Below are 15,611 nucleotides of genomic sequence, written 5' to 3'. Positions count from 1 at the left end.
AGGGAAGAGAGAGAGAGAGGGAGGGAAGAGAGCATGGAGAGAGGGAGGGAGGGAAGAGAGCATGGAGAGAGGGGAAGAGAGAGGAGAGCAGGAGAGGAGGGAAGAGAGCATGAGAGCATGGAGAGAGGGAGGGAGGGAAGAGAGCATGAGAGGGAGGAGGGAGAGAGCAGAGAGAGGGGAGGAGGGAGAGCATGGGAGGAGGGGGAGGGAGGAGAGCATGGGGAGGGGAGGGAGGGAGGAGAGCATGGAGAGGGGAGAGCAGAGAGGGAGGGAGGGAGGAGAGAGAGATGGGGAGGGAGGGAAGAGAGCATGAGAGAGAGAGGGAAGGAAGAGAGCACGGAGAGAGAGAGGGAGGGAGGGAAGAGAGCACGAAGGGAGAGTGGAAAGGATGGTTTTAGTGTGCGAAAGGGAGAAAGGATGAAGGAAAGGAAGAAACGAGGGAGGGAAGTTGGGTGCTCAGGAAAAAGAGAAAGAAAGGGGGAGGAAGAATCACGGAAGAGGAAGGAAGGAAGGGAGAGAGGGAGGGGATGTGTGTAATGGGTCTCTCAATGAAGAACTATGTACCACGCCTTGCCATTGTTGTGAAGAGGGGGAGTTACCAGGGGATTAATGAACAGACCTGGCATAATGCACGTATACATGGCCCCTCCCTTAAGTGCACACACACACACACACACACGCACGCACGCACGCACGCACGCACGCACGCACGCACATGCACATTCCTCTCCATTCGCTATCATTCCTAATTTCCTTTAGTTATTTCAATTTTCACACATTCATTCTTTCTTCATTCCCTATTCCTTCACACATCCATCCATTCATTCTCCATTACTATTTCCATTCTTATTCATTCTTCATTCACACATTCTTCCTTCTATCTCTGACCGAGGTAACATATTCAGGTGTTCTGCTATGGTACACCCCACCACCTACACGAGCCATAAATATCTGCCTACGAGAATGAGAGAAGATTCTGGAAGGTTGCCTATCAGATTCAGAGAGTAGGTATGTAGGTTAGGTTTGGGCTAGTGATGACAGACACAGACAGACAGACATGTTAGATGGCAGAATGTTTATGGCGACGGCAACACACACACTCACTCACTCACTCTCACTCACACACTCACTCAAACACACTCACTCAAACACACTTATCATATCAAATGGCTGAATTGACCTCTATGATATCAATGACGGTCTTGACTTATTGAACACAAGCAACATTGTGTCTTATTGTGTTGTTCACTTAGGTTGAAAATACCATAAGTGATTGGTGGATTTAAATTGTGCTTGGGTAATGTTCGTGGAATTGACATAGTCCCTTGAGGAAATTACGCAACTTGAAATAGAAATAGCTAGATTATCACGTGTTTTCTATTTATTTTAGTATAAATGGCGTTGGATTGGCTATATGGTATCCTCCTCTTCTCGTATTATAAACAAATAATGGTGTTTGATTAGACGTGCAGGGACGCATGTAAACACAAACATCAAGCCACTTTATAAACAGGTGTAGAACTGTGGCGGTGCGTGTGGTGGTAGTGGAGGAGGTGGCGGCAGCTTACCTAACTTGGACATGTGGTCGTAAGTGTGGGTGTCATGAGGCCACACCACAACACTATCTCGCTATGTGGGTGATGTTTGTGTTGTGTCTTTACTTTTACTGTAAGGTTTGTTACTAGATAAATGTGGGTTGAAGTTTTAGATAGATAAATATGGGCGTTGCTCTAGGTATCTTGTAGGGTGTTAGTGGCAAGTAATGGTCATTGGTCATTGTCAAGGTTCAGTGGGTAAGTAGGTCATCTGAATATGATAATTCGTATCCTACCACTTTCTCACTTTAGATATATTAACTGAAAGATTATAATTTTGTTCTGGCTTGTAAAGAATAGTGTAATATTTTTAAGGGGAAGTGTCTGTAATTTCATGATTATTATAGTTGGTGTGTGTGTGTGTGTGTACTGAAAGATGAATGTGAAGTGTGTGGTATGTATGTAATGGATGAGTTTTGACTAGTGATGATGGTACAACCCCTCCCAACACCTTACAGAGTGAACCATCCCCCTGGTGGCCAGACTAAACTCAATGATGATGTTAGCCCCGAGAACCTAACCGTTAGGCAAGTTTAGTTATTTTATGTATAATTGTTTCTTGAATGATATATAATACTTTAAGGTAATTAAGATTAAGTTTTTAACCTCTGGTGGTAAATAATAATTGATAAATCATTTGTTGTGGATGCTAATGTTTTCTCGCCTCGGCAGGGTGTTGAAGCCTCCCGGTGGTGGGTCGTCCATCGTCTTCGGAGAGGATGACACCAATGTCCCACGTCCCAGGCCCAAGTCCCTCCCCCAGCAGGAAGCTCCACAGGAAGAAAAACAGGAACAAACTCCCAAAGTGGAGACAAACGGTACGGCCACCCCACAGAGTGTGAAAGATGATGCTGCCGCCACCAAGGAAAATAACCCATCGGCTGCCACCAATGGGTCAGTCGCCACCAATGGGTCGGTCGCCCATGGCTCCCCCACAAATGGTACTCCCTCCACTGGCTATCCTAGCAGTAGGTCTTCCAACAGTGTCGGCACTCCAACTTTGGCCAAACAGCTCGACACTCAGAGCCGCCTCTTTGGGAACGAGCCGGCCCTGAGTACCCCCAGCAGGAGAATGAGGGACCACTACCGCAGCAACATCTTTACCGCTGACGAGCCGATGGCAAAGCAGAATGGATCTTCCAACGGGCCCCGGGCAGGTATGCAGTGATTGGCCAGAGAGATAATTAATGAGGAATATTAGATAGCAAATGTAGTTATGTTAATATTGCAGACCTGTTGTGGGATACCTTGGTAGGTTTCTGTATCGTCTTGTGGTCAGCATGACGAGGTGAACAAGGTGCCTGTTAAAAATACTTCATAAATATTCTCTTTAAATGATAGTCACTTACGTGGGATTACTTTCAACACACACACACACACACACACACACACACGTATCACTAACTTACGTGGGATTACTTTCAACACACACACACACACACACGTATCACTACGCTCAACCTAATCCAAACCTAACCAACCCCCCATCTCGACCAAACCTAACCTTAGCATATGACCTGTTAATTAATTTACTAATCAATATAGTACAGTTTACATTATTCATAAAATAAAAGAATAGACCGAACATTTCCACGCACCTGAGGGCATTAGTGTGTCTCCAGCACTTGTCACTATGAGGTTGATGGCACCTTACTTTACAGTTTGGGTAGCGAAGGGGACAGAGTACAGTGCCGACCAATCACACTGCCTGCATCCTTGTGTGCTGAGGCTTAGTAATCGCTGCTCCCATGTCCACACTAACCCCCTAATGGGCCATCAGGTTAATAGGACCAACTTTCACTTCCAATGACAACCACATCCTACACATCACGACAGATAGGAACATGTGTGAATATATCCAGTGAGTTCTTGGACTAGTTGGTGTTATTTGTAGTGTGACTCATAATCAATCTCCTGTGCCAGTTAGATATAGTCGCTATTGATTGTGTTGCTTGAGGGTAACAGATAGATTGATTACAGCAATACTAAATAATACATTATAGAATTTATAGATTGACAACAATTCAAAATATATTCATTATAGGATTCCACTAAGACAAAATCCCCTCCCCCCCAGGACAAAAAACCTAACCTAACATTGAGAAAAATTAATACAAAAGGGGATATTTGTCCTACTTTGCTCTGAGGTGATTTTGTCCGAGAGGCTTTTGTCCAGGTATTAAAAATGTTCAACACCACTGTACACTGTTCAGACATATAAGGCCAGGTAATGACTTAGCTCCAAGCAGCACTTCTTGCCTAATCAAATCAGCATCAAGGGTTCATCTGTCTTGTGTGATTTACCAGTCGAGTCAAGGTCCTGCGAGGCTACATGATGTGTTGAAACCCTCTCTGTAGACTCTTGAGATCTGAACCCTTCTCCAGGTGATTGGTAATACTTTATCAGTATTTTTACATAAATTACCCAAGATAATGTTTTGATAAGAGTACTTTTACCCACCACTTAAAATATTAGTTGCTTGGGTGGTTGGTCTATTCTCTGCACGGCTTCCATGAATTCCTTTTCAAACACATTCAACATGCATAGTGGAGTAAATGGTCCATTTCTTTATTAACAACCCTTAACCTCCTTGTATGGGACCTCCTGAACTGAATAAAATCATCAGGTGTTTGCAAAATGAAATATTAAATATTACCCCCATAGTGAAGGGATTAACTCGCAGCTAAGACATCCCCCCTACCTCCTCTCCCCACCTCTCTCCCTCCGCAAGTACATAAATGAAAAGTACTTAACGTGATACTTGCACTGATGATGGCTGGTGTCTGATGCTCAAGGTGATTACTGTATATCCTAATTAAACTTGTCTCTCTTTGACAGGTGACCAATTTCATCACAGTAGGTCAGGTGTGAGGGGCTGAAGGGTGAGGTCCCAGTTTATGATCAAGGGGAAAGATGTACCGACTTGGTTTCCTTCCATCCCTCTTGCCTTGATGGGATTTAAGAGTGACAAGAGTGAGAGGGCAAGTGTGAGGGAGTGAGAGGGCAGGTGTGAAGGATTGAGAGGGACAGAGGGCTGGGATTCAAGATTGGTAGGCACAGAGAGGGCTGGTGTAAGGGACTGAGCACACTCCTTTAAACCTCACTGGTCTTTGAATCAAAAATCAAATCACACCAGTAGATGATTCCTCGACCCTGATTTGATTAGATAAGAACTTCCGGCCAGTAAAAATTGTCTTTCTTCGACTGGTAATTAAATCCGGCCCTGAAACCTATCTAGCCTCGTAGAAGATGATCACGTGGGATTTTGTGTGTGTGTTTTAATGAGATTTCTGATACATATATATACTTGCTACTAGTTATTTAGTGAGGTATGAACCCAGTAGTTATATGTGGGATTCCTGTCCATTTACTGCAGGGGCTCACAAAGTTCCTCCCTTCTCCACATACCCACACATTGTTCCCTCTTCTCCACATACCCACACATTTTTCCCTCTTCTCCACATACCCACACATTGTTCCCTCTTCTCCACATACCCACACATTGTTCCCTCTTCTCCACATACCCACACATTGTTCCCTCTTCTCCACATACCCACACATTGTTCCCCCTTCTTCACATACCTACACATTGTTCCCCTTCTTCCACATACCCACACATTGTTCCCTTTCTCCACATACCCACACATTGTTCCCTCCTCCACATACCCGCACATTGTTCCCCCTTCTTCACATACCCACACATTGTTCCCTCCTCCACATACCCACACATCGTTCCCCCTTCTCCACATACCCACACATTGTTCCCTCCTCCACATACCCACTGGTTGTGTAAGTGACCGGAGCCTAACATGAGCTACCTGGGGGGTGCAGGTAGGGTATGGCATGAGAGGGTCAGGGGTGCAGGGAGAGCAACTATACCAGTCAGAAGTCATTCACATAGCCACTGACTCTACGATAAAACAGGTCTGCTTATTGATCTTTTAGGCTATGAAAGGACTCAAAGCTTATGAATAGTTAGAGATATTTTCTGTAATTAATAATATTTACCATTAATGTTGTCATCTGCAGCAAACAATCAGTGGTGATACACAATGACGTGAGTGATATACAAACAATACTACTTCCCCTCGCAGATTCCAACCCATGTAACTCAGATGAGTCGCCCATAAAAGTCCCATCGTGCCTCCTGCTGTTACTCCACGAATCCAGAAATTTGGACTCGTGAACCCGAAGCTTTAGACTGATGATTCGGATTCACGAGTCTGAATCTTCGTGGTTCGGGAGAAGAGGCGAGTGAACCTTTGTGGGTGACTGGTTCAGTGATAGGTTAGCTCTGTCTCGCCTGCCATTTGAGATGTGGGTTGGAGTCCCGTAGAGGCAGTGGTATTAAACGTGTAAACCAGTGTTGAACAGCTTGGCACCAGCACTCACTTATATTTATTTTTTAAGTGTGAAAAAAAAAGTTTATATTGCAATTTGATTTCCTCATTAGCACTGATATTGATGTGTTAAGTTACAGAAGGTACAGTATATTACAGTAACTAGGGGCTTAGTTGGTACACAGGTATGAAAGTGGCTCTGTTACATGCAAAGTTCTAGGTAGGATTTACTGTAATCTGATCCTCTGAGTAACTTGCCACAAACAGGATTACCTCGAGGATTAGTGTCTCGATTTGTTAGCTAAGACGGCATTTGGTAATAGGAAGGACATTCAAAACCATAGCACTGCTGCAACTTTAATTAATGACAACTGGGACACCTTGCCATCAGGTGTCCCTAACCAACGACAGTCTGGAAAATGGCCGTAAAACAATGATAGGCAATTAAATCTAACCTAATCAAAATTTGGTTATGATTATTAGTAAAGTATTGAGATAAGATCAATTAATATTTTAGCAAAGACAAACCAACCATATATCTCCTAGGTTTTGCCTCATTTGCTCTTAAATAAGGGTTTAGTCATCCTGTTTGTGGTATTTTACTAACATTGGCCACATTACAGATTTACACCCTACTGTGGACTATGTTACTGGTCTATAGCGATAACCGACTGTCTTCTGTGTAAATTAATGAACAATTCACTAAATGTATCAAGCTTAGTGTCTCTTTAGTATGGAAGTATTGCTCTTTATCACAAGTATACTGCAGTTTACTAACCTTATACACGCGTGACCTGCATAAAAGCACTCTTAATCTTGCACCACCTGACACCATATGATGTAAAATACTGCTCTTTGTCTATTGCTTGTCAGCTTACTAACATTTTCTGCAGGTTAATATGGTGGTGTATCTGTATGCTGGGGTTACATGAAGATTACCCTCCACCCTCCCAGATTATTTCGGCTTGAGATTAACCCCCAGATTATTTCAGCTTGAGATTAACCCCCAGATTATTTCAGCTTGAGATTAACCCCCAGATTATTTCACCTTGATATTAACCCCCAGATTATTTCATTTCAAGATTAACCATCCTACTGCTAATCTAACCAAACCTTAACAGACCCAAATTCAACAAAACATAACCTGAGCTAATTTGACCCGACCTAACCTAATCTGATGCAACATTACCTAACCAACCATAACCCAACCTACCCTAACCTAACCTAACCTACCATCCCCACCCTCTCCCTAGGTAAAGTAAGGGTGGTTAATCTTCAGGTGAACTCAAAATTACACTTTGTACATTATTTGGTTAATATTATAGCGAGGCGTCTTTTTCAAGGACGTGTGTACAGTACATCGATCAAAATACCGGTTGAATCGACGAATTTCAGAATGAACCCTGACCCCTGTTGTTTCAGTAGAGTTGTCAAAATCATTTATTCTGTTGCCATATTTAACAATCTCGTAAGGATAGATTTTGTTTGACTGTAAATCAAAATATACTGTACTGTAGTGATATATAATCCCCATAACATAATTTTTTCAGGATTATTTCTATATCGGTAATGGTCACATAACTAAGGAAGTGTACTAATTCATTCCTGTGTGTGTGTCTGTCTTAACTATTCTGGTATATATATATATATATATTACATGCACCAAATTTACCATCTCTGCACTAGGACTAACCACAGATCTGTACAGTATAGATAGTTATTCACTTTCATTGCACAAATCTTGAACTAACCCGAGTTTTCCTTTTTTTCTAATTTAGAATCTTATTTGTGGCTTTACTAACACTTGAAGCTTGGATCTGTTGACAGGGGGAGGTATTAAGGCAACCGAGAAGCAAAATTTCAGGAGGGTATTGTCTCGTACGAATCCTTTTGCCTCGTGTGAATCCTTTTGTTACATGTGAACCCTTTTGTGTGAATCCTTTTGTTACACGTGAACCCTTTTGTGTGAATCCTTTTGTTATACGTGAACCCTTTTGTGTTAATCCTTTTGTTAAACGTGAACCCTTTTGTGTGAATCCTTTTGTTACACTTGAACCTTTTTGACTCCTTTGAATTCTTTTGTGAAGTGTGAATCCTCTCGACTCGTACAGATAAACGGAGCAGTCATATTACTTGTTTAGGTGTAAGGAGGGTGGGTGGGTGTGTGTGTGTGTGTGTGTGTGTGGGGTTCAAGGTAATAACTAATCATTAACATGCTTCTAAGTGCCATCTTGCCTTAATGGTTTAGTCTTGTGCTCTACCTACCTTAAACTCCCAAATTGATGGGTTAATGTTGTCTTATCTTCCCTGAACATAGCTTTAGGGTCATGTGTGTGTGTGTGTGTGTGTGTGTTCATAAGACTGTGGTTGTGTTCGTTAAGTTTAGATATACAGTAATTGATGTTAATGGACATTGCATGTGATTTAGGATCGGTATATTGCACAGGTGTTATTTAATTTAGTATTATAAGTACTTAGTATAAAACCAAAACTTGTAACAAAAGCTTAGGAGGCAAAAGGATATGAAGAAAAAAAAGGGGAAAAAAAATTGGCTTTCACTTCGTTTCCTTCACCGTGCCCTGAATGCCAACCCACCCCCTCCCCCCCCCCTAATGAGTGACTAATCAGTAGCTTTTAACAAGACTGGCCTCCTTGCTTTACAATGCATGCTATCAGTGTTTTGTGGGACGTGGACTCGTCGGGACCCGGTGACGGGGGTGGGTGTTCTGTGCTGGGACATCCATGCTCCCCGCTTTGCACCTAACAAGAGGAAAGGTAACATGTGGAAGAAAGGTCTGTTGGCATGGGTTCACTCATCCCCTCAATATATCCAGGTTGCCATATTGTGCATTAACCCTTAGAGGACGAGTGGATAGAACAAGGGTCCTTAAAGGGTTAAATCGACTTCAAAGGGTTAAAATGTTGTTCTCAAAGGGTTGAACCGTCGTCCTCAAAGGATTAAGTTATCGTCCTCAAAATTTTAAAGCATCGACATTAAAAGGGTTGAACCATTGTCAAATCATTAAACCATTATTCTTGAAGGGTTAAACTAATATTCTCAAAGGGTTAAACTAATATTCTCAAAGGGTCAAACTAATATTCTCAAAGGGTTAAACTAATATTCTCAAAGGGTTAAACCATTATTTTCAAAGGGTTAAAAGAATCATTTGAAATTAAATACAGATACAGAGTGCCTAAGGAAGAAAGTATACAGTACACATTTCCTAACTAATTTCCATGTTACCCCTTTCCCCCCCATGTCTGTGTCAATCCATACGTTAACACTAGTTGAAATACAGTAAACGTCAGAGCTATAGATAATTCTCGGCATGCTCTTTCATACCAATACAATCTTGGTGGAGTTCAATTACCATATTCCAATTTCTTCGATTTTTACTCAATTTGATGTGGAGATTTGAGCAGGGATATATACAGGGTGTCTAGGAAATGTGTACTGTATAATATACTTGCTGCATTACTGATTTGGGTGGCAGTTGCGTTAGTATGTCCTACACCGAAAGCATTGTCCTTACTTGACGTGTGTTCTGCCGTAAGTGAGGACAGTGATTGACGCGAAAATGCTAGACAGTATATTTGTGTATACTTTTCTGAGACCATGTGCAGTATATAAATTCACTGATAGTAATGTGCGTATAGTTAAGAGAATGTGCATGTTTTGTATATAAATGGTTCTTACAATGCTGATGGCTTGTTGTTTGATAAAATAACTAAATGTCAATGACTGAAGCAATTAGAGTTTGTCAATGAGTTAGTCTTGCTAAATTTCATAGCATTTAGATTCTTTTGCTTGTTATTTTTTAATCGTTAGCTACAAAAGCGTTAATTGTAATGAGAAAATAAACAATTAAGCTTTGAAGTACTCGGTGACTTAAGCTTTAGATACGACTTGAGCTTTGTCTTGAACCCAGGCACACAGACCTTACAGTTAAGTCCAGCTTAATAACTCGAGCTTTTGTTTCTAACCAGATGCTTAAGGATAGAGCTTATTGATACTAGTATGGTTATGGTGGTGGTGGCAGCATCGTGTATAGTATAGCACCATGGTAGAATACTATATGGTAATAAAAAAAAACACTAAGGCTTTCAATTGTTCTTGTTGTCTTTGCATCTTTCGCTGTTATGTTATAAGAGTTAGTTAACATATTTTGTGTATATGTTAGTGAATAAGATAAGTTCATAAGGAAGCAAGTTTGAGGACACTTCATGGGTTCTATTTAGGGATATGAAGTTGTAATGACCATAAATGTTGACTTGTTACACCCAACCAAAAACTCATGTCGGTTCTCCATCCCATCCATGAACCCAAAGATTCGTGAACCAATGAATCTGAGACACCACATAGCGCATCATCTGTGGGTCCAATAGTGTCTGATGTTTTGGATTCAAGGGTTCACAAATCTTTGGGTTCGTGAATGGGATGGAGGTCTGACGGGATTTAATTTTTGGCTGGGTGTACTGTACAATCGCCTGCAATTAAATCTGGTACAGTGGTTGATAAATATTGAGGTGTGGCAGTGTTGAGTTTGTTTACATTGTATTAAAATGCCCAGATTAAGGATGCCAGATAAGCATTCCACAGAGTTGCCACATCTCGCAAACCACGCCAGCCACTGTATCGGGTATAAGTGGAGGGGACTACATTATATTGTATGGAGAAGCATGTGTCATGGTGGAGAGATGTATTGTACTGTCTCTAATCTTCAAGTGTGAATGTTATAACTAGAGTAATTTTAATAAAGTTGTTTATACTGTAGTAATAATAGTAGTAATTTGTTGACACCTGTTTGATTAAATATTAAGACAGATACTTGAGTGTTAATGACTAATTAGACATGTCTCTGTTGCATTTTTATTATAATTAAGATGTTAATGGCTAACTAGGCGAGATCCTGTTGCAACTAATATTATAATTTAGATGAGTTCTTGTTGCAACATTACATAATACTGTACTGTGCTTGTGACTATTACATCAATGACCGACTCCTTGTAATGTGTGTATGTGTGTGTGTTATAGCCAGCGCCGCCGCCGCCCCTGTGATCATCGAGGTGAAGACCCCAGAGCAGCCTCAAGCCCAGCAGAAACAGAGGCAACGTGTCCCACCAGGCGGGTTCTCCAGCCAGCTGTGGTAAACCTGCCCTCCCCCTTACCCACCCCACCCCCTGCTGGATAACTACAGTACTAACTCAACTTCATTAGCAGACATTATTTTGAAAGATAACACAGGCTATCCATTTGATGTATTGCATCATTAATTCAACTGCTAACGGGAAATATAGCTTGATTTAACCACACACGATAATGTTCGCAGTCATGTATTCTAATTCAGGGGTTAATTTGTTTACACATGAAGGCTAGAGTGTAACCGTGGGATTCTTTCATTGCTATCTTCGAGTATAGTTTTGTTCTTCGTCGTATTGCCAAAGTAAAATAGCAGAGTTTGAGTGTGTTGGAGGCGAGAACTGTAAGTTATTTTGATGTAATAGAACATAACCTGATCGTAACATAGCACATAACTGTTAGTCTTAGTTGTAATGTACTTCTGCTGGAACACATATATTGCATAAATAAACCAGTGCACATTATCAGTCTTTGTTGCCCAGCGTAAGTAAGACCTTTCTGATAGGTTTCTTATTATTTCTTTCCTTTATACTATTAAGGCAAGGGTTTAGCGTGCTGCGTCGTCTAGCCTGGCAACATTACGGCTGCCATATCAAGCTTTCATTTGCTACATGAATGACAGAAAGGTTCAACATTAATTAGCCAAATATATATACTGTATACTTTGCTCAATCATCTTGCTTTATAATCCAGTTCATCTAAGGTTGGAAAGTTTAGTTTTGTAAGGCCATTGTATTAATAAACAGCCATTCCATTTAACTCTTAAGTAAAATTAAGCTCTCTAGAGACTGAGGGTAACTCATTAGTTTTAATGACTGAATAATGTGCCTCAAGTTCCATCCGTTTAATATATATCATCTGCAGTGAGTTATGTCATAGATGAATTTTGTTTTATTTCATATAAAATTGCACTTTAGTTAACACAAAGCTGTGAGCAGCTTCTCTTGTGCACCTTCTTCAATTGTCTATGAGATATTCCATCAACTGTGATAATTTTTTTTGAATTTGTTATTGCTAGAAGGGTCATGATATAATTGTAGTGTCTCACAATTATGGTCTTAAGAATTTGGGAAGCTCATTATAAAATTGGCTCCATTTGGCTGTAGCAGAACTCATTTGTATTAATTTTAATAAATCTAATCATCTATTTGTTGTTTCTTAACCATTATGTTGTGATGACTGGTACTTCATCTTAAGCTGGTAACCAATGTTCCTCTCACAGTCTGGGTCAGAAGTGAGAAGGGTGTTATCCAGTGTGATCCTCACTACCAAACATGACAGGTTTTCTCTGGCTACTCTGGTTTCCTCCTGTGCTAAAACTGGACAACAGTCACAACAAAGAACTGATCTCACGGCCTATCAGCTAATAAAAGATAATTGATGAAGTGATAAAGTAAATAAAATTGATATGCACATTACAGCTGTACCACCAACAGCCACTAACTTTAATACAACATAGATAGAAACCTTATTTATATTTAAGTATTTTATTATATTCCTATAGTAGACAGTAGGTAAATTTCTTATGAGTATTAAAGTTACTAATGATTCAAACTTTTATCACTAAACAATAATAAATACATTTCTTCATAACTCGTCCTGGTTCAGTATAGGTTAAGTAACACCATAATTACAAGACGAGCGTAAATATATCCATAAGCTTTAAAATATTGGACTACAACTCCCAGGTCTCTGTCACCACTTGCTGCCCATCACCATTTAAACACTGTACACTGACACCATCATTTATAACTGGGTTTGGGATGACATTATACCACTGTACTTAGAAGAATACCTCCTACGTGTGTGGGGTTGGGTTTAGATTAGGTTAAGTTAGATTGGATCAAAGGCAAGTTGTATTAGGGCTAAGTGAGGTACCCTGTAATTAGTTAGAATGTGTGTTGCTAAGAGTAGGATAGGTTAATTAAATGTTAGGTTATGTACTATTACGGGAAGGTAAGGTTGTATTAAAAGATAAGTTGACCTTTTTTGAGCACAATTAGGGTTGACATTGTTAATCTTCCTCTGCTCAATTATGTGGACCACCCCTCCCCATGGCCATGTAGTTAACAGGATTGACTACCTTAGCTTATAGAGGGACATGACTAATAGCCTCGTTACTATATATGAATCCCAAAAAGTTAGAGATTTTTTTTTAGCATAATTAATAAAAAAAAATGACATATCTGATCTTTACCTTCACCTGAAATATACTTTGCATTAAAGTTAAACAAAAGTACATAAGAAAAGTGTATTATCTTCATCTGAAAAAAATACCTGCATGTGTGGTACTGAAACAATAGAAAAACTTTAACTTCATCTGAAATAAATTGGCAAAAAGAATGAAATGCATAAGGGCCAGGACATCAACACCTGAAAGAAATACATTTATACAGGCAGTCCCCGAGTTACTAATGTCTGATTTACAAACGGTATCCCTGTATATTTACACTATCACAATCTAACTAAAATCCCTTTACATTAATTTCATTCTATATTTTTCAACATCACTTAATTTACAGTATTTACATTAATATTTACATCTGGGATATTAATATTTTTTATGTGCAGGGTTGTGCTTTAACCTAACCTTACCAACACTGTGCCGACAAATAGGTTCTAGGAACGTATCCCATTTCGTAACTCTGGGACTGCCTGTGTTGTACTACAAAATGCAAACCTTACCATCATCACTGTAATGCCTCCATAAAACACATCTCAAGTGTTAGTAATACTTCTAACTAAACTTGAACATTGTAATCTAACCTAACCTAAGCAAGCCTTGATTTATCTCGGCACCTGACATTACCACCGCTAGGTCTCCAGTACTGGCGGGTCAGCATTGTTAGTAATAAAAAAATATAAATAAAATAGACTCCCGGACAAAGCAAGGCTCAGGGTGTGTTTTATTGTAGAATTATAAATGAAACCAGTATGTTTATTAGATTAATTTATCTAATATTCTAATTCGAAGTAACACTGAATATTGTATAGTGTGTTTTCAAACCCTTAGAAGTATTTATAAATTTAGATGTGAATATTTCAAAACTGCTCCCTATTACAGTATAATGGTGCCTAACATCTGTAAAACTGACAGTGTACACTTACCCTGTACTGTACACTGAAGTCTGAACCCAAACCTGTAAAAACATAAACCAGAGTTAGATACAGTACAGTACATACAAGCATTTTGTTTAAGCCCCCGATGAAATAAATTAAGGATTATTATATCTTACTTCCTTCACCATATTTCTGCCAACAATGATTATCATCCATAATAATTTCTGAAAATCTTATAATTTTTTCATACATTTATAAATCAAACAATTTTTAAATGTACAGTGGTAATACCAAAAAAATCCACCAATTATTAATGTGGCTGATTACTTCCATTCCTCGTACCTAAGGCCTTCAATGAGGTTTTATATGGTGGCAAAGGTAGAAAATTTCTCCCCCAAAACTCAATACATTCCCTTGTATAATCAATAACTGTTGCTACCAGAGGATGTCAGGAAATCATGAACAAAGTTAAGGCACTGTTTTGACGGTGGTGGAGACAGCTTAGATGTAGGGTGTGTCAATTTTAGTAAAGTCAACAATTAAAAAACTACTACAGTAGTACTGTACTCAAATAATGCCATTTTATGTAAGAAACTTAGAAATGCCTTTTTTGTTTGAAAAGACCATTTACCTACTTTCATTTGGCCACAAAGTTTTGACATATAACCTAAATATGACAGTATATCAGTGTGTCACTGATCGGTGTGGTCAACTTTGGTGATATTTGGTACACGGTTTCTAAGCTTTACAGTCACAAATGCTAAAGTTTTGATTGTCAATATATGTGTTTTCCCTCCTGATGATCGAGATTACTTGTAATGTAAATATTGTGAGGTTCACACTGACTACAGATGCAAGGAGGAGCAGATGATACCAGTACAGGAGCTTGCCTTCATCAGAGGTGGGTAGTGTTGGGCCACACCAGATGGGTCTATAGCTGATTGCCCTAAGACCAGGAGATAGGAAGCAGTGGTGTATAGACAACAGCAGAAAAGGAAGGCCGAAGAGAAGAAGAGGAAGGTAGAGGAGACAGCCAAGAAAGAAGAAGAGTTGAGAACGGAGTCACTACTGGAGATGGAGGAGACTGGAGATACAATGGCGAAGGCGGGGAAGAGTACAACGTCTCCATGTCAGAGGCAGCAACAACTTCTTCCTTGCCTGTGACTAAGAAGAGATATAACACTGATAATATCACCAACATAGCTCTGGCTAGCTTGAGGCATCATACTGGGCTGAGAGAGACTACAGAGATTGCTACTGCTGCCCGGATTGATGCTGGTCTTATCACAGAGTGACTCGGCACTGGTGATTGATCACAACAAGGTGATGAGGGCCCAGGAAAGAGCGACTAAGGAACTGGCTAAGAAGTTTGATGAGATTTGGTAAAATTGCATCACCTGTATCTTCTTTGATGGGAGAATAGATGACACCAAAGTGATGATGAAAGATGAAGGAACTGACAGGCAGTTTCCTGG

At 40.0% G+C, this 15,611-nt stretch overlaps 1 protein-coding gene across 9 annotated transcripts in view; it reads left to right on the top strand.

Annotated features, from left to right (window-relative positions):
- Positions 1 to 12,223, top strand: part of LOC121879797 (microtubule-associated protein Jupiter-like) — a 64,909-nt gene extending 52,686 nt beyond the window's left edge. For 3 of the 9 annotated variants that reach the window (XM_042386589.1, XM_042386588.1, XM_042386592.1), the window contains exons 2-5: positions 2,054 to 2,122; positions 2,268 to 2,752; positions 8,613 to 8,729; positions 10,972 to 12,223. In XM_042386589.1, the coding sequence (XP_042242523.1) occupies positions 2,054 to 2,122; positions 2,268 to 2,752; positions 8,613 to 8,729; positions 10,972 to 11,087 (787 nt within the window). In that variant the 3' untranslated portion in view covers positions 11,088 to 12,223. Of the gene's footprint in view, positions 1 to 2,053; positions 2,123 to 2,267; positions 2,753 to 5,625; positions 5,654 to 8,612; positions 8,730 to 10,971 lie in introns of all 9 variants that reach the window. The other 6 variants (XM_042386594.1, XM_042386593.1, XM_042386596.1 and 3 more) reach the window with 4 other exon arrangements.
- The last annotated feature ends 3,388 nt before the right edge of the window (positions 12,224 to 15,611 follow it).

The sequence above is a fragment of the Homarus americanus genome, unplaced genomic scaffold, assembly GCF_018991925.1.
Source record: "Homarus americanus isolate GMGI-L3 unplaced genomic scaffold, GMGI_Hamer_2.0 scaffold42643, whole genome shotgun sequence".
In the NCBI taxonomy this organism is placed as follows: Eukaryota; Metazoa; Arthropoda; class Malacostraca; order Decapoda; family Nephropidae; genus Homarus; species Homarus americanus.
The sequence above is the reverse complement of the archived record's forward strand: the minus strand, read 5'-3'. Positions and strand labels throughout refer to the sequence as shown.